General features: G+C 44.1%; 1 protein-coding gene across 2 annotated transcripts in view; it reads right to left on the bottom strand.

Annotated features, from left to right (window-relative positions):
* The window catches only part of SAMSN1 (SAM domain, SH3 domain and nuclear localization signals 1), a 523,635-nt gene that overhangs the window by 317,896 nt on the left and 181,518 nt on the right, over positions 1 to 24,221 (bottom strand). For both annotated transcript variants that reach the window (XM_086934054.1, XM_086934053.1), the window contains exons 8-9: positions 17,040 to 17,166; positions 7,293 to 7,666 (exon numbers count right to left, since the gene is read on the bottom strand). In XM_086934054.1, coding sequence (XP_086790180.1) covers positions 7,293 to 7,666; positions 17,040 to 17,166 — 501 coding nt within the window. The remainder of the gene's footprint in view (positions 1 to 7,292; positions 7,667 to 17,039; positions 17,167 to 24,221) is intronic.

The following is a 24,221-nucleotide window of genomic DNA, read 5'->3' as shown; positions in this document are numbered from 1 at the left end:
AGTACTTCACAGGTCTTTAAAAGACCTTTTACTTGTTAATGAGGCTTTGATGTTTTTCACCCCTCGGTGTAAATTAGGCCTCTGTCCTGAGCACCCTCAATCTGCCCGACGCCACTAAGGCAAACCACGTGTTTCAAGGAACTGCACGCTCTGACAGAATCTGCGGCCCCCTTCCCAGGACTCCATGACCCCCCTGGGGGTCGCGCCCCACAGATTGAAGACCTCTGCGGTAGAGGGAGGTATGGACTTTGTTGTCTACCACTTCCAATTTGACATCAAGGTATTCTACTTGTGTCCTACTGATGGTCCCACTCATTTCGATGTTACAGTCATTGTCATTGAGTTTCCTCATGAACTTATGAGCTTCTATCTCTGATCCCTTCCATATGATGAACAGGTCGTTGATGTAGCGAAGCCACATTGACACATGTTTGAAATCCTGTTGCATGGCTGGATGGGATCTAATGTTCTCCTCCCAGGTCCCCATAAATAGGTTGGCAAAACTGGGAGCAAAACACAACCCCATCGCAGTACCATTGACTTGTCTAAACAGTGTCCCATTAACCCCTTCGCTGCGGCGGCTATTCCGTTGCAGCGCTAGGGAGGAGGGGGGGCTGCACGGCGCTCCTGTACTCATGACGGAACCGCTCCATCATGAGCCTCGGGTGGGCTGTGCTTGTGACGGAGCGGATCCGTCACGGCCCCGCCCGCTCTATAGAACGTGCCACGCAGGTGCGAAATCAGCGCCGCACAGGCGCGGCGAGCGGGCCGTGACGGAACCGCTCCGTCACAGCACAGCCCACCTGAGGCTTGTGACGGGGCGGATCCATCACGAGCATGGAACGGGTTAAGCAAAAATATATTATTTGTTAAACAGTACTCTGTCATCAAAAGGAGCATCTCAGTGTGCTCTCGAAACCTGATGGATCTGGTTTCCAAGTAGTGCCTACAAGCCTCTAGACCCTGAGCGTGATTAATGATAGTGTACAAGCTATGTACATCAAGAGTGATGAACATGCTCTCGTTGTCCCACTCCAGGCTCCCTATTTCCTTGAGGATATCCGTGGTATCTTTGATGTAACTGTTCAAGTTGGTCACATATTCCCTCAAGAAATTATCAATATATTTAGAGACATGTACAGCCACACTTCCCCTAGACGATACTATAGGCCTCCCTGGTGGTCTACTGGGATCCTTATGTATCTTAGGGAGGAGATATAGAACTGGGAGGACCCGATAATCCCGTTTGAGATATCCGTACTCCTCCCACGACAAAATCCCCTTATCCTTCCATTCTGTTAGTAGTTCCCAGAGGTGTGTGATACTGTTGTTGTAGAGATCAAAACTCACTACCTTGTAGAATGTCCTGTCTGTGAGTTGTCTGTCTGCTTCCATGAGGTATTGATCGCGGTCAAGGATGACAATGTTGCCCCCTTTGTCATCGGGTCGGATGACAATATTGTCATCATTCATCAATGACTTGAGGGCTTGTCTCTGTTTAAAAGTGAGATTAGACTCCCCCGGTTACCATGTTTGTTTCTACTGTGTCTGGCTTCATTGAATACTTTACCTACACAATCGTGAAATGTATCTATATTGTCATGGGGTAATACTGGCATGAACGATGATTTTGGCTTGAAATCAGTGTCTGCAGACATGTCTGTTGTGATGTCTAGTTCAATTAGTAGTTGTGTTGGAGTATTATCTTGTCATACCCCTTCCTCATTCTTGCCTAGTCCTACCATTGAGTTCAGCGTCTCTACATCTCTTATATTAAAACCATAATCATTGTTGGTACTTTCCAACCCCGTAGCAAGATTGACTTTGTTACCCTTCAGTTTGTGCCACTTCTTCAATTTTAATTTGCGGACATATTTAAAGCGGTTAATCCTATCATTGGTATAATTGGAGGGGTTGGACGGGCAGAATGATAACCCCAGGCACAGAGCTACGGTTTATCCTCTTGGAACAAGTAGACCGAAATCCCATGGGCGGAAACAGAGTTCTCAAGCTCAGGCAACGGGAATCCAGGTTGATCATAGATTTTCAAACTAAGACCCCGGGAGGGCTCAATCAGGAAGAAGAATTGTCTGTACATCTAAAAGGATGATTGTGACATGAAAATCTAACTCCTTTCATTTTAAGGGTTTGTTATGATTATCTCTATACATTGATTTCCCTTATGTTAGTACCCACTCCTCAATGACTATGCAGGATTCTGTGTGTTTTTTTATTTGACTGTATATTGTGTACATTTATGATAGGGGTGTAAGCCCTGGTTTTAATCACTGTTTAATCATGTTTTTCTATTCTCTTTTTTTATTTTTATGAAGAAAGGAAGGGGCCCTTCTCACCAGAATTCACCTGCACGGGCTACCTACCCTTTCTCTCGTCTCCTTCTTCACGAGCACGGGTATCTGGGGACACTGTGGCAAACTGATATGTGAGAGTGGCAATGGCAATTTTGAAATATATGAATTATATTTATAGAGTGATGGTTATGTAATTGCCTCCCTGCCTTCAGGCACTTGCCAAAGGGGTCGGTATGACCATTGTAAACAAATAGGGTTTTCATCATCATGTGCATAGTTCATGTTTTCGCCCATGGCACTTGCCAATAGGTTTACAATAGCCTATGCTTGCATTCGGCGTATAATGGTAGCTTTACCACCTTTGTTACCATTGCAATCTGATGTTAGGCACAATGAACTGGAGAACACATCTGAATCAGCGGGATCCCCATATGTTATGGGGGAGGCTATATCATTCTATTCTAGTAGTGGGATTTCCTTTGTTTACATTGAAAGACACAACTTTATTGGTCACGCGTCTGCACTTGCACTCACAAATATGGCGGCTAGGTCCTCATTTATAACAACACAAGAGGGGATACACTGCACTTATGTTTCACTCTATGAGCGGCAGCCTTAAGTTTATGGACGGAGATAATATTATCGATGTAATTTGGAATTGAGATATAATGTGACAGGTATTTTACTACTAGTTTTAGTTACTTATTCAAAATGAGTAATCTCCCTTAACAAAACTCTACAATTGAAGTACTGTATTTTATGAAGCATTACAAGATGTATTATGTGGACATTTTGGATAACTACACCATTTACAAATGGCCTCTTGGCACCTTTGTAGACACTTTCTATGTCTATGGCGAGCCACAGTATTTATGTTTGTCAAGCTGGGTGTCATAATACACGTGATCAAGCCTGTCGGCGAAATGCATGGTGTATTAACAGCAGTTCCACAAATTTTTCCTGTGGTTGCGTGATTCCTGAGAGCGAGCTGATTTGAGACTTTAATTGGATTTAAATTGCCGGTTATCTCCGCCGGCGTGCAGGCTAACCTCCATTGGGTCGGTAGAAGTCCAGAAGGAGACATCTGCATGGTGAAATATATATATACATATATATATATATATATATATATATATATATATATATATATATATATATCACAATCCAGTCGGTAGCCGTGCCATAGATCCAAGCACAGAACCCAGCGCGTAGACACAGAAATAACCCAGAGCCAGTCTTTAGTTATTTGCTGCTTTATTAAACTATCAAGTGCAGGGTGAAAATGCCGAACAGACACGTTTCGGACAAAGCGTCCTTGCTCACTTTTGTCGGGGGTGTGGACCACAGTTAACATTTATAGCATACAAAGTGCAAAGCGCGCCCAATTCAAAAACATGTTATAGAAATAGATATAGGACTCACATATTGACTAGGCCTATACTTTAACGAAAATGGGCGCCATTTTGAAAGAGTAAAAGTAAAACACTTTCAATGCACAATAAAACATTACACATGGCTATGTCACAACAGTCTGCTAATGCCTAAGCTCGGACAATTGATATATGTACATATGAGAGCACTTCGCGCAAAATATCTCACCAACAATATAAATATCAGTTGCTAAAAGGATGGTGGAAATAACCGTACAAATACAAATAGATATATTGCCCCCAATATTGTATCAGGGATCATCAATAAATCTACATTTGAAATAATTGAGTAAATTGAGCATATAATATCACAAATAATGATTTTAAACACTTTTAAAAATGTAGTCATATATAAATGATGAACATCCTGATCTGTAAAGTTGGTGACACTTAATAGTAAAGTGCCTTGTGCAATATGTAAACTTTCATATGTGCAAAATAATGCATAATAAAGTGCAAATGTGCCTCTTTATCTTACTGTGCAAATACGCATGTGTGTTCACCTGTACTATCAATCCAGCTCAACACAATAATATGACAATCAGATGTTCATGGTGCAAACTTATGCTCATAATTCCACTTTTTTAGACAGAAACTATAAAGTGAATACCCTGTAGTACACACCACATACATATAAAATATATGAAAAGCTGCGCGAGTTTATAACTTCCATAGTGGACTCTCCGAGCGAATATGAGACAAAATATCTATGTATGCTGATGCTATTGCAATAGTGGTCTATACAAAAATAATAATAATGCCAAATAAATAGTGCATTAGGGAGAAAAACGTGACAACTGAAAAATAATAATAGTGAGGTCAATCCTTTCCATAATGAATCAAATCTAATCTTGTAATAAAAGAATAAAAGAAAAAAATATCAAAAATCTGCTTTCAACAGGTCATCTGGTACATACGGTAACGTTTTTTAATACAGATATATATTAATTTCAATTTCAATAAGGCCAACAAAGAAAATCCATCGCATACAGAGGTCCCTATTTTCCCAAGCGATAGTAAGAATTGTGAGATCAAGAGATAATATTATTTATCATGTAACATCGCTGGACAAATGGTCAGTGAATATTCACAAGAAATTACTTAAATCTTCTCCCATGTTCAGGCCCCCCAGTGTTTTACTATTAAGTTGCACAATGTATCGTGATTCAAGCTGCCTGAGTTTTGTCTCATAATCTCCACCTTTTTTAGAGGTGGTCACAGCATCAATTACAAAATACTTTAAATGTGCCAGATTTTTATTGTGAACCTGCTGAAAATGTCTAGCTACAGGGTAGCTTTGGTCAGCGTTCACAATGGCCCTCAGATGTTGTAGTATACGTTGGTACACAGGTAATTTGGTGCTGCCAACGTATCTCAGGTGCAACTACAAGTGAGCACGCATACTGCCAGTTCTGTCCTGCAAGTATAGTGTGCTTTCAGAAAAACAGGTTTTACATTAAAGGGGGTTATGTATGATTTAGTATTAATTCCGAAAGTGCAAGCCCTGCACGAACTGCATCGGAAAAAGCCTTTACGTGGGGATAACCAGTTATCACTCTTAGATACCTCTGGACTGTTAGTGACTAGCTCATTCCGCATACCGAAAGCTCACCTGTAGGTGATGGTTGGTGTGTTGGGCAGAATGTCTTTGAGTATAGGGTCGGTAAGTATGACAGGCCACTGTTTCTTAACCATAGTGGCAATCTGTCGGGCTTGGCGACTAAACCCAGTGATTAGTCTAATGTTGTTGCACTCCTGGCCCTCACATACTCATGAATTAGATACTCTAGAGGGATCTAATAATTCAAGACGATTAAGGCGATTGGCCTTCTGCATCGCCACATCAAGAGTATGGGAGCTATATCCCCTCGCTATTAATCTGGCTTTCGCTTCCAGTTGATGATAGTCCTGGAGTTCAATGGAACCACAGGCCCTATGAATCCTCAGGAATTCACCATAAGGAATAGCTCGAATAGTGTGCTGTGGGTGGAAGCTTTGCGCATGCAATATGGAATTGCCAGCGGTGCTTTTCCTAAATAAACTGGTAGTAATATATATATATATATATATATATATATATATATATATATATATATATATATATATATATATATATATATATATATATATATATATATATATATATATATACACAAAGAACATCAATGAAACTTTCTTTACTTTCTTCACCACCATGGACATCACACAAGGTATAACCATATACACCCACATAAATGGTAGCATCTTGGATCTGACAATCATGCGCCATCAACAATCCAATGTTGCACTCCCAGGTTCTTTCAGCTGGGACCATCTACCTTCAAAACCCCATTCTTCCTTCACCAAATGGCATTAAGTCATCCAAGCCAACCCAAGGTAAACAAATATGACTGTTGGTAATTCAAGACCTTTTCCGGCACGATCTTATTACCCTACCAACCTAGTTCAACAATGTAATCAAATCCACAACACTCCTCTTAACCTGAGATTCAGCTCTAAAAAGCAACATCCTCAAAACCCTTTCATTCAAACAGAAAGCCTTTGCGCTCTGGCACTACCAGCAACCTACTAATAGCACATACTCCACTAACAAGACAAAAGAAAATGAAGAAAAAATATTCCTATATGATAAAATAGAATTCCGACTTTTCTTCAAAGAAAAGAAATCTTGTTTAGATATGCAATCATTGAGGTAGTAAAGAAATAAAAGGCCCTTTTCAAATAAGCCAGACTCAGCATGAATCTTATCCCCAATCCACCCCATTTCACAAAAATGCATTGAAATCAAGCGTTTCTTCACAGAAATGTAATGTAATGTAATGTATGTGGTCTTGTAAAGCACACTGCTGCCCTGAGGCGTCGTGGCGCTGTAGACCGCTGGGGAACCCGTCCTGGCTATCCCTGTGAGATGGTCCCTACTGGGTATCTCCAAGGTGAAACCAGGCATCCCCGGCGAATGTGGGGGGCCGTTGTAGAGATGAGGAAAGCTAATGCCCAGAGTTGCTGAGTGTGATCCTTGGTTAGAGTAGGCACCGAGGCGAGAATTATCGAGTCCGCTGACCCTGGTCCACGACCCTGCTGCGTCGGTAATTGAACCCTGGTCCCGGGCTGTTCTCTGCTTCCGGGTCTGCCGCCTCTAACCAGTGAGCCACACCACTCCAATAGTAGGCTAGATCATTTCGACAGCATTAAACAGCAACCCTCCTCACGCATACCATCACACAACAACACTGTGGAGTGTTTAGACATCTTTTTAGAAAATACCACATGCTCAAACCTTTTTCCAGCACAAACCACACCAACATCCTCACATCTTTCAAACCATTCGATATGAGGGTGACATCCCAGCTCAAGTACTGTTTTACCCTCTCAGGGGAAGGACTCACAACCTTCCTCAACATTGATGGTTTTCTCAAAACTGGAAAACAAACCCTTGCCACTGACAATCTCAGTGTAAATAATATTTTGCTTCGCTCTATAACTTGAACTTAGTTGTGTTGAACAAATCAAACGTACACTTGATGTTTGAATAGACATGGAAATCACTCACCCAAGCGTAGGCGAGATCGATGTCAGTAAAAGAATAAGGAAGCCATGGATGGTGATTGCAGCAGGCACAATTTTCCCATGCTCCCATTTTTGGCAAAGCAACATCAAATGGAAAAAGGTCAGTGTCTGGAAAGGGCTTCCAGTCACTCCACAGTCTGGGATCAGAGTGCAGAGAAACCTCAACAGGACTGCTCCATCTGGATTGACGCAATCGGTCCAAGGATGCCGAACTGTATTCCACGCTACGACCAGGTTCTGGTTTTCTCACTGTAATATCTTTCAAGGGCCTTTTCTCTTGGGACTTTGTTAATTTCATGCATGTTGTCAATGTTTCCTCCTCCTCCTCTTCCTCCTCTTGTGCTTGACTTGGATAGTCTAAAAATATTTTTACAAGACATGCAGTTATTTTTAAATGCAATTGTTCAGTTTTTCAGTACAAAAAGAATAACAAATAGACTGTTTTCAAAGGTACCTATGAGGTCTCCCTCTTATAGCATAATCCACAAGAGCAACGTTTAACCATTATTCAACCCTGGGATATCATAATTAACCCAGTATCTCAGTAAATATTTCACTGTGTGTGTCTTTCCAGTATCTCAGTGCATAAGAAAATGGCAACAGACTGTATTTGGGTATGCATGTGACTGTGAATGGTAAAATGTAAAATTAAAAATGTACATTGATACTTGTATGCGCACTACTCACCCGCAAGGGTCTCAAGGCGCTTGTACGAATACCACTGTGGAACCCATCCTGGCTTTCCCTGTGAGGCGTCCACTCCTGGGCACCCCCAAGGTGGAGGCCAGGCATCCTTAGCGTTGTGGGGGCTGTTGTGGAGATTAAGCAAGCTATTGCCCAGAGTTGCAGAGTGGGACTCCATGATTGGAATAGGCACCGAGGCGAGAATTATCAGGTCGTGAAAGTTTGAGCCCAAGACCCGCCGAGGCGGCGAATTGAACCCTGATCCCGGGCTAGACCTCTGCATCAGGGTCTGCCGCTCTAATCATTGAGGCACACTTCTCCACTGGTGGAAGGGACTGACCATGGTGGTTGTGCACGAGGCTAGTGGTGGTTGTGCACGAGGCTAGTGGTGATCTTTGCTTGATGTGATGACTCTAAATAGTGTGAGTGGGTTAAAGGCCACTGTTGGGGGTTACTACTGTACATGATGGGCTAATATCTGGTGAATAAACATAATGAGGTAGATATTTCAGATGGGGTGATTTTTTCAGGACTGCCAGAATGTTCTGGACTTCCTAATGCAGGAGTTTGGTGGAACCATTGTTTCCTGCTTATACACAGACTTTTTCACTTTTACCATGGTGAAGACTGAAACTTCTTTCTCCCTTTTCAAACACCTGTAAAAGCCACACAGTACTCATTTATATAATCATACTTTTATCACATGCACGGCTGTTATGTTTTACAGAGTTGGATGGTCACATTCATCCTTGACAGAGGTGTCCTTTAGGGCCTTTTTAGAGAGATTTTAAATTCTGTGTTATAAAGTTTTAAGGTGAGGGAACAGAGCCAGTGACAGGAGGCAGGAGAAGAGCGCATCTGCACTTTTCAACAGGTGCTCATGTTTTTATTAAAGTTGTGGGTCAATTTTACATTTATTGTTTGCATTTGCTGCCTAGTTTTATGATGTCTCTCTCTTATTGTTTATTAGAGACAAATGCTCAAAAAATAATCTTTACTAATAAACACAAAAAATATCGCAAATTATTTGGTCTGTCTTACTTTTCATAAAATGTGATTCTTTAAGCCAATTAAGTACCATTCCATTCCCTTGCACGCTGGCATATCCTAACCTGTGCTCTGGGTCCTCTTCATTGGGCATGCAAGCTGTGATGTGCAGTCTCCATCCTCTTAGAAATTCATCTTCCTTTTGGCCAGCTTGCTTCCCCCTCCTTACCCTACAGTGTGTGTGAGACAGTGTAACAGTGCATGTGTGAATATGTGTGTGTGTGTTTGTGTGAGATTAACAGATGGATAGATAGGTATATAGATAGATAGATAGATAGATAGATAGATAGATAGATAGATAGATAGATAGATAGATAGATAGATAGATAGATAGATAGATAGATAGATAGATAGATAGATAGATAGCGAGATAGATGTGCAATGTGAGAAAGCGTGAGTAAACAAATAGACAAGGGTACAAATATGAGTGCCAGTATTAACATGCATGTGTGTAAATAAAGCTGGGCCTAACCCCGCCTCAGCTTGTGTTTGTGTAAGTATGTACAATGCATCTAACAGTGTTGGGGCAGGAATGTTCCCTGTATTTACCCTAAGTAAACTAACTGCATGCGAATCTGGTGTCCTGTTATCAGCTCGTTTATTGTGTTAATCTAGCATATGCACTGAGGCCTGGGTCTGACCGTGCTAATGCCAAGGTCCAGAAATTGTTCTGTGCCCTGGAGTGTCACACAAAGTCTGCTCTGTATTTAATGATATGACGCTACTGTTCATGTTCTGGAATGCTGACATGAATCAGTGACAGTAACAGGCCAACTGTTGTGAATGTATTGTCCTGATCAGACCTTTTCTTTTTTTATCAAAAAGTAATGTGGCCTACATGCCCCACTCTATTCAAAATGCCACACTACAGTGTAGTACCTCAACCCTTGGGTTGACCCCCAGTGTGTGTGGTGTGGTGTGCGTGCTAGCAGTGTGTATGATTGCTTCATGTGTAATAGTGAAACTGTGTGCCATGCGGATATGTGTGCAAGGACCAGTTAGAGTTATTTTTATTAGCCCCTGATTTACTATGGCACAAGATAGACAAAAGCCCACGGTCCATAGTTTAGTGTGAAGTCATGATACCACACAGCCCTTGTGCTATATGTTACTAATTACCTCCTTATACGTTGCTCAGGTTGTGTGAAGATCAACTTGAGAACCCTGTTTCATATGCTATTTCTACAGTCTGACGACTGATGCTGATGCTGTCAGAATGAATTTTAACCATGAGGGAATAGTCGCTACTGACATGGAAAATCTAGAAAGGCTCAGAGACTGCACCTGCCAGGAATGCCGATCCCCGAGGATCCACCTGCCGTGGCCACCCAGATTAGAGACCGAATCTCCCAAACGGCCAGCCCTCACAAGTTCCATCTTCCAAACTAGTGTCTGAGGGCCTGGTGCAGCCTTTCATTTTTTCCCAGTGTAGGGGGTGGGGGGTGAGGTTGTTTAGCATTGTTTTTCATATGTATCTAAATGTGTAGTATTTCTTACCACAGTGATATTGTAAGTGCGTTATCTTCTATAAAGAAAGGTACTGGGATGTACAGTGATGTATTTTGTCTGTTGATTGGTTGTTGAGTTCTGAGTCTCTACTCACACACTATTTTCCTGGGAAGACCTTGACTACTCACCCATACTCCCCTAGGATTCAAGTGCAAAAAGTGTTTACTTGGCCCTGTTTGTAGAGCTGTAGTAGGGAAGACCCCAAGACACCAGTGGCAATCAACCTCATCTACCACGGCTAGGGTCCAATCGCCCCTGTCTGCTCCATGGCTCCCAAACAGGTTGTGAGAGTCAGAAAATGAATCACGGAGCAAGTGAGAGCCTGTAATTTAAGCACACAGAACTTGCTAATGAGCGGCTGTGCTGGAGACTAGCATTCTAAGATAGACCCTATTTTCTTCAGTATTACACCCACCTGGACCTTGAGAGCTGTAATTATGCCTCAAAAAAGTTGAATGGATGGGAGAGAAAATACAAGATAGATGTCTTCTCTCTCTACACCACCTTCAATGTCTGGAGCGAGGGATACTACATCAGGGAACCATGAGGGTGGTGAATATGGAGGTATATGGCAAGAGGAGTCCATGTACTTGACAAAACTATGTGATCTCTAATCACCACTTCAAATATCAAAACAAATATGCTAGCCATTGAGGTCACTGTAAACGCCCTGGACATACATTTGTTTAACACAAAGAAGGAGGTCAAGGGAATGTACAAAAGATCTCAAGGATGGAGTCATTGGTAAATGTAAATGTATTTGAGCTTATATAGCGCACAGCTACCCGCAGTGGGTTTCCCGGCGCTTGCTTAGGGAACCCGTCCTGGTATTCCCCTGTGAGATAACCCCGGCAGGGTATCCACAAGGTGAAAGCCAGGCATCCCACCGCGAGGGGCCGTTGTGGAGATTAAGCAAGCTATTGCCCAGAGTTGCAGAGTGTGAACCCGTGAGTCGAGAAGGCACCGGAGTGAGAATTATCGAGTCAGTGGAATTTTTAGCCCAAGACCCGCCTAGGCAGGGAATTGAACCCTGGTCCAGGGCCGATGTCAGCTTCCGGGTCTGCCTCCTCTAACCCCTGAGCCCCTGAGCCACACTTCTCCATTGGTATCTACTCTATTTGTTAAATTTAAGAGTAGCGCCACCTCTGCAGTGATACAATTTGAACCTATGCTTGAGTATTCAAGAAGATGCTTTGCGCGTACAACTACTGAGCATTCCACAACAACTTGCAGTTCAGGACCACTTACATGATGTAATGCAGTGATTTGTAGATATGGAGGTGTTTCCTCCTGAATCTGGTCCTGGTGTCACATGTGCGAAGTGTATCACATTCCACACCAGGAAGTGGAAGCCCATAGCCCCCGTAAGGGAATAGTTAGTGCTGAACTGAGCAAGGCACTAGGTAAGATAGAGTCAGAAAGAGGTGGATGATAACAGGGAGTTTATGTTTCCTGACTAGCCAGGCAACTCAGAAAAAGAGACAAAAACTGCAACATATAAAAAGGAGAAACTAATTGCCGTTGTCACTGTTAGGGTGTTAGGGTTTTACCAGAGATGGCTCTAATTTGTTAAATCAGATCTCTGGATTTTTTAAGTTCTCTTAGTGAGATCCCTGTGCTTTTTATATGTCTTATTTACATGTCTGTTATTTATATGTCCTATTTGGATATATGACAAAACCACTCATGCCATTACCACGCATGCTTTTACAACATGGTCATTACAATGACAACAACAGAACTCCGCAAGTCTTTACTCCGAAAGTCTTTACCATGCATATGCCTTTACCACTCATGACTTTACAACAAAATTTATAATGTTAAGGCATGTAAAGTAAAGGCAAATGCCTGGCAAAAACCTACCAGGTAAGTATGACCTCAAAATAAATTATACATATATCTATCTTTAAAATAAATAAATAAATAAATATATTTATACAAATAACCAAATCTAAATATATGCACACACACACATGCATAGGCACTTCCCATCCCAAAATCCATACCCACCCTAAATACAAAAAAATACATAACACCAAAAAACCCATACCCTCCCTAAACCATAAATCCTAAAAAAGTCTTTAGCACCCAAAAACCCAAACCCACCCTAAACCCTAAAAACCCCTTACTTCCCAAAACTTCATACCAATCATAACTCCTAAACACCCCTTACCACCCAAAAACCCATGTCCACCCAACACCCTAAATCCTAAAATTTCCCTTGCCACTCAGAAACCCATACCCACCTTAAACCTTAAAAACCTACTAGCATCCAAAAACCCATACCCACCCTAAACCCTAAAATTACCCTTACCACCCAAAAACCCATATGCAGCCTAAACACCCCTTACCACCCAAAAATGCGTACCCACCCTAAACCCGAAATCTCAAAATTTCCCTTGAGACCCAAAAACCCATCCCCACTCTGAACCCTAAAAATACTTACCACTCAAAAACGCATACCTACCCTGAACACTAAAAATAACCTTTCCACCAAAAAACCCATATCCACTCTAAACTAAAAACCCTTAGCACCCAAAACCCCATACCTACTATAAACCCTAAAAATACCCCTATCACTCAAAAACCCATACCAACCTGAAAAATCCTAAATCCTTAAATTCCCTTGCCACGCAAAAATCCATACCAACCCGAACCCTAAAAATTACCTTATCACTCAAAAACCCATACCCACCCTAAACCCTAAATTTACCCCTGCCACCCAAAATCCCAAACCCACCCTAAAACGTAAAAATTCACTTACCAGCCACAATCCAAACCCACCCCAAACGCTAAAAATTCATACAACCCAAAAACCTATCCTCTCTTACCCAACCTAACCCTAAAAAAAACATTTCCATAATATACATATATAATAATGAATTGGACATTTGGGCACCATTGGTACACACACTACTGCAGTTGCGGCTCCTCAAGGGAATGCTGCGGGGCGGTGGGGCGGGGTAGGAGCAGGGTGGGGGGTAGTAAACTCCGACATACGGCCGAAGGGAGTTAAGTAAAGAAAGAAATAAATAAAACAAATTACATTGTGCATGCTGCAAAGCCATGTGGGTATATATATATATATATATATATATATATATATATATATATATATATATATATATATATACAGTAAAAAAACATAGGTTTGACACTCGTTATAGTTAGGAATTAGCATTTAAAAAACCTTTGAAATTCACTGAAAAAACCATAGGTTTCACACCAGTTATAGTTAGCTAAACATTTTACTCATAAAAAACCATTGAAATCCCCACGTTATAGTTAGTTGGACTCACTATAACCAGCGACGGCCCGTGGAGGGAGTTACGGTGGGGCAGGAGGGCGGGGAGGGGGAGGGGCAGGGTGGAGGTTGCTAAAAACCGGCATATGGATAATTGCAGGTAAGTAAACAATTTAATTAATAAAACGAATTTCGTAGCTCGCACTGCATTGCATTTTGCGATGCAAGGCGCACTACGAAATTCGTTTCATTAATTAAATTGTTTACTTACCTGCAATTATCCATATGCCGGTTTTTAGCAACCTCCGCCCTGCCCCTCCCCCTCCCCGCCCTCCTGCCCCACCGTGACTCCCTCCACGGGCCGTCGCTGACTATAACTCGCGCACCCACAATCCACTGCTGATGATGTCACATATTACATCATTCATGACATGGTCAGTAACATCACTGATGACATCAATGATGACATCTCAAATGACATCACTGATGACATCACTGATGACATCATCCATGTGATAATACGATGCACCTCCTCAAACTCTAATCTAACCTTTGATACACCCAGTGTTAAATACAAACTACCGTTCCTGAAATTATTGACACACCAATACCAGTTACTACATACGCACTCACTGATTCCTAGGTGTACACATACATCCACTCATTCACCCAAACAATCACTCATACATACTTTCCTGAGAGACTATGGTATGAGTTCAATATACCACAATAATTTGCCTTACAACATGCAAGATATCTACAGATGAGATGATGTACATTTCTCAGAAGAGGAGAACAGAGTCTTTCACTTGAATTTTAGACTTTGCATCGGTACCTACTTGTAGGTACTTAAATCACCCACATAACACAAGAGCCCTTTTTCGAACTACCCTACCTCTAAGCAATCCAAATTCCTATTTAAAACTATTTTCTTTCACTGTTTTTCCCTGTGGTGCGCTCAGGGTGCGCGTACCGGTGAGCGTACATGGGAACGCACCCAGCGCTTACCCCGCGAAAATTGCCTTCTAGGCCCCCCTTAGAAAACCTAGGGGGTCAGGGGGTGTTTACCCTGCCCCCTTTTAATAATTTCCCCCTTTTTATTTTCACCTCTTGTGTCTCGATTCTACCCAGACACAAGATGGCGGACTCTCCGGACTGTTTAGAATGTTGACAGACATCCAACAGCCAATCAGCTTTCCGCTTGCGCGCTCCAGTAGCGCGCCGGGTGCGCTCCCCGGTACGCGTACCGGTGAGCGCTTGGAGCGCGCCTATAAATATATATGTGTTTTTGAAGTTAATTTTCGTAAAAACCACTGGAGCAATTTTCCCCAAATATAGCAAAGGCACATCTGCGTACCAGTCCCTACAATTTTGCAAAGTTTGGTGTAATTCCGTTCAGCGGTTCGGGCTGTAGCCTTGTCAATTCGTCCTATGGATATTAACATGGGGAAAACACGTTTTGGGACCCCCTTTTTTCTCAGCCCCTACTTCACGAATCCCCCCGAAACTGTCAGGAAAGGAGCGGAGCGGGGCTGGCCTAAATTTTGGAAAATTACATGCAAATTCCTCAACCGGCGCTAAAGTTATTCCCAATAGAATGTTGCGGATTTCCTATGGTAGCTAGGTCCTAACTATATATACCTACTGGCTATCGCCAGTCGGTAATATATATTTATACATATATATAGAGAGAGCGAGAGAGTGGAAGAGAGAGAAAGATAAAACACTTTAAACATAAAACCTTTAATACTTACATATACTTTCCTTTAAAACTTTTACAACTGATATTTCTTCGCTAACCATGCCTTTACAATGAAATTTTTCCGTGGTAAAGACTTGCATGGTAATGTCGCCTGCATGATAAGGCATGCAGGTTCCAACTGAGTTGTAAAGGCTGTTTCCCATTTAATTTACATATTTATAATTATTTATACGTCTGTGCTTATTTATATATCTGAGTATCACCCTCTTGTGCTTAACTTTTGTTTTCAGGTTACAGTATTCCAAAGCAAATAGTATAATTTCTTGGCATGTATTATATATTTCTGCATTGTGCATTAAAACTTAAAAGGGTTTCTAAACTTGGTCTAAGTACGCCTGCCAGCTAGGAAATACTCTTATTATTGTGCTAAAATTATATGTGATGGTTCTTTTAAAAAAATTAATTATTGCAAATATATGATTGTATTATTTTCTTCTTTTGTTTTGCAGCATTTTTAAAAAAAAAATACTAATCTACTCATCCAAGTCTAGCCTATTGACTTTGCCAGCGAGCCTGTACTTGAAGCCCCGCCCACTCTCCGCTCATATTTGTCATTGGCTTGTGTCATTTTCCTTCTTAAATACTGACTTCTGATTAGGCTTATTCGTCCCTTCTTAGTACTGCCTTGTCTTCATTTGTGACCTTTCATGGGGACTGGCCCTTTAACTTCAGTTGTTACACAGCACGTCTTCTTTAGTCTTTAAGCGCTTTTTTCATTAATGAGTTTCTCTTACTGCAGGAGGGCAGGAGGGTCTCTCGTGCACAGTTGTGACCACCGGCTTGTTTATCCACCGGCTTGTTTATTTAACTCGTAGCAAGTAGCAAACGGGGAGCTCTTCAGTGGCCATGGGAGACAGAAGGGGGGCAGGGCCGGACTGACTACCGGGGGACTTGGAATGCTGCCGAGCTGGACGCTGATTTCTCTACGGTAGGGGCTGATTTTGTTGATGGAGACCTGCGTGTGCTTTGAAATAAAGCAAAACTAATCTCGTTCAGCACACGCGGGTCTCCATCAACAAAATCAGCCCCCAGCTCAGCAGCATTCCGAAATGCCCGGGGCCAGTCCGGCCCTGAATGGGGGAACTTAGCGACGCCTTCAATCATTTGGAATACAATAGGTCTCGCATTTGCGAAAGTTTAAGCTATTGGCATTGTAAATGTAAATGACAATGCCTTTTATTGATGATTTAAAACCCAAAACATAAATAAAAGGCATTGTCATTTACAATGCTAATAGCTCAAACCTGCGTAAATACGAGACCTATTGCATTGCAGATGCTTGTTCCTTATTTTTTATGAGGCGCAGTTCTCTAGTGCTCATGTGGTCTGGTGGGTTGACATCAGTGAAGGTATATTTGATAACCACATTTTTGCCATGTCTTTCCCTTGGTTTACAGTTATCTATCATAAGGTTCTTAGCTCCATTACAGTGCTTTTAAAATCTGTTGAATAATCAATCTGTTAAATAATGTGCTGTCACTTACTCGTGGATATCAAAATATTTTTGGCATCATCCATGCTAGTCCCATTGGCTTTTTTGGCTTGAACCAGCTTCTTTAATCTTTTTAATGTTCCCATTGATTCTGATTTACCGTCTTCGGATTCAGTCACCTGTGAAAAGTAAACCGCACTCGTAAATGTAAATATGAAATACTGAAAACATAAAGTAAAATAAAAACAAACAGGTATATATGTTATTGAACGTAAAGGTATGTTGTGTGTAGAATTTTCAGTTTAATGAATGCCCTTGATCATTGATACACAGGACATTTTTTGGCCTGCCCTGCTTTACACCTACGAGATATGTACCATTATATGTATAGAGGCCCCTCCATACATTTTTTTGTTTCATGAACGAAGCCAACATGCAGTAGTCGTAAACATATGACAGGAGCTGTCAATCGACTCCACTTGGCAGCACTTCTCCCAGGAACCTTATCGTGTTAGAGCCCAGTGCTGAGTTGCTGTGAGGCTAGCTGTGGGCACTTTGTATACTGTCCCTTTCTTAGAGAAGAAGGGCATTTTTGCTGCCTACTGCTTTTTTTTTTTTCAATATCTTTATTGACAACAGAAAGCCACCAATATAAGTCATATTACATTGCTCATTTTTATCGCATTTCGCTTACGGTGTCCAATACAGTATAGAATCAACATTTCAATTTTCTTTTACTGCTTAACCCTAAAACACACTGAAACTGTTTGGTGTTTTTCCTCATTCTAACGCTGAGAAAGGAGGCGCTCTGGAATGTTTAAGAACAGCGGTAGGCAGATGACAATCAATAAATATTCAGGAAAGAAATTGGATCAGACAGGAAAACTGTCAAAGCGGGCAAGAAGTAAATAAGCGATGATACGAGGCGACAATCAGTCTTCCTGATCTGCTTTGTATAGGGTCTCTAAAAATGACTAAAAATAATATTAGTGAAAATAGAAGCCACCATTCAACTATCATTCTTTGGGGAAGATGACTTCCTGAAAAAGAGAAAAGTATGCTAACGCAGTCTAAAACCTGGAAAATACCATAAATGTATATTATGACCAGGATTAAGAATAGAGACGCTATTCACGCATGGGCATGGTGCCCCGCTACCTTCCTTTAATATCTTCTCTGCGATGATACTGTGATACAAGCTGAGCTTAGTCAAGTTAAGAAACCCACCCTGTTCCTCCAGGAAGGAAGACGCCTCTGCCAATACAACAAAGGAAAAGACTCCAAACTAGAAGGGAAATACCACCGGAGCATTGACCCGCCACCACCTTCCAGCTAATCAAACCAGAGACGTTTTAAGGCATGGGCAAAGTGGGCTCTGGTCCAGGGCCCCAGCCATTCAGGGGTCCCCTATTAGAGCCAGCTCTTTTCTGCAGAGAGTCTGGCCCTGATGACCTTGACCTAGTGGTTAAACAGATTGTTTTAAGTACTGTTTTCCTTTCATTGACGTTTTTTAAACAACTGTTTTTATTACATTTTCTCTTTTTAATAAATCAATCAATCAAAGCATTTATATAGCGCACTACTCACCCAGAGGGTCTCAAGGCGCTAGGGGAGGAGGGTCCGCTACTGCTCGAACAGCCAGGTCTTGAGCTTCTTCCTGAAGGCGAGGTGGTCCTGAGTCAGGCGGAGGTGGGTCGGGAGGGAGTTCCATGTCTTGGCGGCGTGGTAGGAGAAGGACTGACCCCCTGTTGTGGATCTTCGGATTCGGGAGACGGCGGCGAGGGTGTGGGCGGTTGATCGAAGCTGGCGTTTGGGAGCGTAGAAGTTGAGGCGGCTGTTGAGGTATCCTGGTCCTTGGTTGTGTAGGGCTTTGTGAGCGTTGGTGAGTAGGCGGAAGGTGATTCTCTTGTTGACCGGGAGCCAGTGCAGGTCTCTCAGGTGTTCGGAGATGTGGCTGCGACGGGGGATGTCCAGGATGAGTCATGCTGAGGCGTTCTGGATCCGCTGAAGTCTCTTCTGGAGTTTGGCAGTGGTTCCTGCGTAGAGGGAGTTGCCGTAGTCCAGACGGCTGGTGACGAGGGCCTGGGTGACCGTCTTCCTGGTCTCGGTGGGGATCCACCGGAAGATCTTGCGTAGCATGGGCAGGATGTTGAAGCACGACGAGGAGATGGCGTTGACTTGTCTGGTCAGGGAGAGGGAGGAGTCCAGGATGAAGCCTAGGTTGCGTGCGTGGTCTGTTGGTTTGGGTGCGCTGCCTAGGGCGGGGGGCCACCAGGAGTGGCGTGGCTGAAGGCGATGTCCTTGCTGGATGAGAAGACTGGGTCGAGTGTGTGTCTGGTGTAGGGGGTGGGGGTGGTCACCAGCTGCTTGAGTCCGAGGTTAGCGAGGTTGTCCAGCAGGGTGGTGGTGTTGCGGTCGTTGTTGTTCTCCAGGTGGAAGTTGAGGTCCCCGAGGAGGATGTAGTCAGCGGAGAGGAGAGCGTGCGGGCTGATGAAGTCGGCGATGTCTTTGCTGAATTGTGTGCGTTGTCCCGGGGGTCTGTAGATGAGGGTGCCTCTGAGGGTGGTCTTGGGGTTGATGTGGACCTGGAAGTGAAGGTGTTCGGCGGTTGTCAGGGTGTTGTCGGCATTGGTCGTGATGCGGATGGTGTTCCTGTGGATGATTGCGATGCCTCCTCCGGTCTGGTTGATGCGGTCCCTTCGGATGATCTTGTAGCCGTCTGAGATGGCGATGGCGATGTCGGGTGCTGAAGAGGCGTTCATCCAGGTTTCCGTGAGGAAGGCGACGTCTGGTGAAGTGGTGTCGAGCAGGTTCCAGAGCTCGACGGCGTGTCTGTGGACGGAGCGGCTGTTGAGCAGGATGCATTTCAGGTGGCTGCTGTTGTTGCTCGTCTTGGTCTTGGTGGGTGCGGGTGTGGTGCAGGTCCGGATGCAGGTGAACTCGCAGGAGCGGCAGCTGAGGGGTCCGTGGGTGCGTCTCGGGGTGGCTTGGTAGCATTCCGGGAGTCGGCCAGGGTTGAGTGCGTTGAGGGTGGCGGCATCGTTCGTCCGGCGGGTGGGCTGGGGTCTGCGAGGGCCAGGGGTTCTGGCACTGGGCGTGGTCCAGGCGCGGACGGGCGCAGACAGGCTTCCCTTTGGCGCGCCTTCGGCGCACAATCGGCGCTCCCGCTGCGAGTGACTGCTGCGCGTGACAGCTGCGCATTCGAACGGTCGCCATTTATGGCGAAGTGCGAGGGAGGGAGGAGCAGCTGGGAGGAGGGAGCGGGGAGGGCATAGAAAGAAAAGGGGGCGTGGCAAAGCAACGGAGGCAGGAAGCGGGGAGCGGGGCGGGAAGTTACCGGGGCAGCAGAGGGGCGAGAGTACAGGAGCAAAAACAGTACAACAGTAAAACAATGGGGAATACAGCAGGAGAATCACGGGGCACACAAGCCTGAAAAGGAAACACAATCAGCGATCACATTAACAGTAGCAGATGCCCCGACCGCAGGAGACCGGCGGCAGGGGGCGTGGTCAGCCGGCGGCAGGCAGGGACAGCGAGGCAGGCGGGGGGCACACGCAGCAGCTGGTGGCCGTGCGGCGCTGGGGTGTCCTAAAGCTAGGTCATATAAACACATACCAGGCACACATTGATTCGTTAAGTTGCGACATGCAACGATAACTCACAAAGTAAAGGAAGGACATTTCTGATATTCATTTCATTTACATCTTTCTGTGCCCAATGAATCCTTTAAAGTTTCACAGCAACTTATACCACTTATATGACATCTTTTATATCTTGCCTGGCATCAGTCACATTGTCTTGGCTATATGTCTGTGTTGTCAGTGATGATGTTCCTAATACGTCTTACGCTTTGCAACTGTGCTGTGCCTGCATTTGTCACGATGTGCTCCGTAACTGTGGAGGAGGGGTGTTAACGAAACTGTGGCAAAATAATACTTAACGGGTGAGGGATCTCAACTGTGAGGCTGTAACTTAGGTACCCTGGGAGCAACTATCTTGGCGTTAATGTCTGTCATTTGTGCTCTGGCGCTGGCTGCTAGCTTGGCATAGGGCATGTTCATGGTTGCACTTATTTGGTGGGTTAGAATTCCTAACCTCACTCCTTTTTTGCTTCTCTTCCCATGTGCTCTCCTCCATGGAATCTGCTCTTGAGGTGTTTCATCTACAGGAGTCTGGGAGGAGATGGCATTCCCTTGTGTGTGGGTCAGGTCGGTTCGGATTACATCCCACCTTGCAGCGAAGGGGGTCTTGTGGATCCCAAGCGTGTCCTTGCATCTGAGTGCAGTACTTTCTGCTTTGGCCCAGTTTAGCATGGAGCGTCTCAACATTATTATGAGCAGCGAGCAGGGTCCTTCCATCTTTTTGTGATTAGCCTTTTTGCTACTGCCAACCCCAGATCTAAAAATCTAGACATGGTTTTATTGTTGCGGCTTCTATGATATAAATGCAGAAGATATACGTGCCATTCAAACGGGAGTGTGCGACCTGTGCAGTGCGCCAGCGCTTCGGATACTGCCAACCAATATTCTGTTAATGTGGGGCACTCCCATAGCATGTGTAGCAAGTCTGCATCTAAATGCATACACCGAGGCATTTGGCGTCTTGGTGTCTAAAGTATTGATTGATCTTCGCTGGCGTGAGGTACGCTCCATGGGTGACATCGAATTGTATTTGACACTGGTGTGCATTCCTTGGAACCTGAGTTGAGCTCGCCAATACCGAGGCCCATTCTGTGTGTGAGCTGGCGTCCTATATCTGCCTCCCAGTGCTGGCGGAGGGCCGATAGGTTTGCTGACGTATGATGCTTGCAAACCATTTGACAAGGTGCCCACCTTGACCCATAACGTGTGGGTATTGAATGGTGAGTTGTGTCTCTGGTTCAGTAGTCAAGTCTTCCCATTTGGCTGTTATCGACGCTAGTAGGGACTGATGCAGTAGAAATTTGCTGGGATGTAATTTGTCTTCTTCCATTAGCGTTGTATATTGGACTAGTGTGCCCTCTCGATCTAGATCCCCCATGTCCTGAATTCCGGTAGTGAGCCAGCTTCTGAATTCGGCTGCTGTGGTTACTGTGTGACCTCTGGGTTTTCCTTCCAGAGGTAGGGCTGGAGTATATGGTGTGGTTTGGCAGGTGATGTACAGTGCTCTACAGAAGCTCTTGTAGACCACATTCAGCAGTAGTGAGTCCGGCGGCTTGGCATTTGAACATGGGTGGATTATTACCGCTAGCTCCACGATCTGTAGGGGGAGGTTGTGTGGTTGCTGTGTCTCCACCGTTGGGCGCAAAAATTACAGTTGATGGACAGAATGCAGAACAATGTCATACATTCACCCCAGTACATAGATCTGGGCCGAAATCCATCATTTTCTTGCACTCCACACCACCCCAGTTCAGACATGGCCATATGCAAATCAGCCTTGACCCTGTGCCTCATGGGAACAGTCCAGCCCAAACTGCCAAGCCATGTCATTCGTGGACCGGAATCAAGCATCCTAGGACCGGTTTCTGGCTATCAGCCGTCTTCAGCCAGGATAGCTTGACTCCAGTGGTGTGGAGAGCATGGGACTCACATCTGAGCATACCCCCCCCCCCCCGGGGTGCCAAATGCAAGAATAACAGTCGATGGACAGAATGCAGAACTATGTCATACATTCACCCCAGTACAGAGATCTGGGCCTAAATCCATTGTTTTTTGCACTCCACACCACCCCAGTTCAGACATGGCCATATGCATATCAGACTTGACCCTGTGCCTCATGGGAACGGTCCAGTTGGGGCCAGCAAACTATCTGGAAACCCATTGTATTTGGGCTGCTAAGTAGTTCTGTTCCAAGTGTCGAACTGCCAGGCCACCCGGGTCCATCGGTAAGTAGAGTTTGCTGATTGCCGCCCTGTGTCTAGATTTTCCCCATATGAAATCTTTGACTAATTTTTTGAGGGGCTAAGAAGAAGGACGAATGGATGTAGTGTGGGAGATTTGTGAAATAATACAAAAACCTAGGCAGTATTACCATCTTTACTATGGCCACTTTCCCTCTCACCGATAGTGGGAGCATGTCCCAAAATGCCATCTGGGAGTGGACTGTGGTCAGTGCTCTGCTCAGGTTGTCATCTTCCAAGTCTTTTTGGCTTCTGTATATGCAGATACCCAGGTAGCGGAATGTGTATGTGCACCAACGCACAAGTTTTCTGTCGAGCGCATACTTTGGGTCACCACATTGTTCGCTGAAGGGATATAGACAGGATTTAGTGACGTTTCCTCGTAGTCCTGATATAGAAGTGAAGTTTTCCAATATAGTTGCTAATCTCTTTGGGATGCTGTGGATGTCACTTATGTATAGCAGAAGATCGTCCACGTACAAAGATATTGTGTGTGTGCCATCTCCTAGGGCAATGCCGTCTGGTATCTCTGTGTGTATTGCTTCCGCTAGTGGCTCAATCGCCAATGCGAAGAGCAATGGAGACAGAGGGCAGCCCTGCCCAGTCCCTCTGCACACTTCTGCGAGGCCAGATATGTAGGGGCCTGTTTTAACCCTCGCAGTAGGAGCACCATACATGTTGAGAAAAGACTCCCCCAGATGATATTTGTCTAGTGTGGCAAATAGGAATCCCCACTCCAGGGAGCCGAATGCCTTCTCCAGGTTTAATATGAGGGAGTCTGCTCTCGGCCATTGGGTTTACAAATCCTAAATAAGCGCAGAAGGTTTAAGGAGGTGCTTCTTGAGGGTACGAACCCGTTTTGGAGATGGTGACCCAGGGAGGGGACCACCAGCGCCAGTCTATCTGACAAAAACTTTGCTAGTACTTTGAATCTACGTTAAGTAGGGCAAGCAGCCTTTCCTTTCATTTACTTTTAATGTGGGTGATGTGTGAGTCTATTACAGACATTTTGCAGAGAAATTATGTGTTTAAGTTTCATGCAGCGTTCATATAAAAGTGTCTTTTACATCAAAACATGACCTCACATATGAGAAATGGCAGGGTATCACATTGATTATTTTCAGTAATATTAGGTGTAAACACATTTAGAATTTGGACGAGTGTGCCTGAGCACTTTCAGTGACTTGGTCAAAGAGGGCATAAAAGAGCTGAAATTGGATCATGAATTCAAAATTGTCCCAAACAGGGCCCCCAAAACACGTTTAGCCCAGGGCCCCCAAAATCCTTAAGATGTCCTTGAATCAAACTGCTTTCCCACTACATTTTCTGGGAACCTGAAGACACACCAAGAAT

Source organism: Lissotriton vulgaris, chromosome 8 (assembly GCF_964263255.1).
Source record: "Lissotriton vulgaris chromosome 8, aLisVul1.2, whole genome shotgun sequence".
NCBI classification, from domain to species: Eukaryota; Metazoa; Chordata; class Amphibia; order Caudata; family Salamandridae; genus Lissotriton; species Lissotriton vulgaris.
Note: the sequence above shows the minus strand (reverse complement) of the source record. Positions and strands in the feature narration are given on the sequence as shown.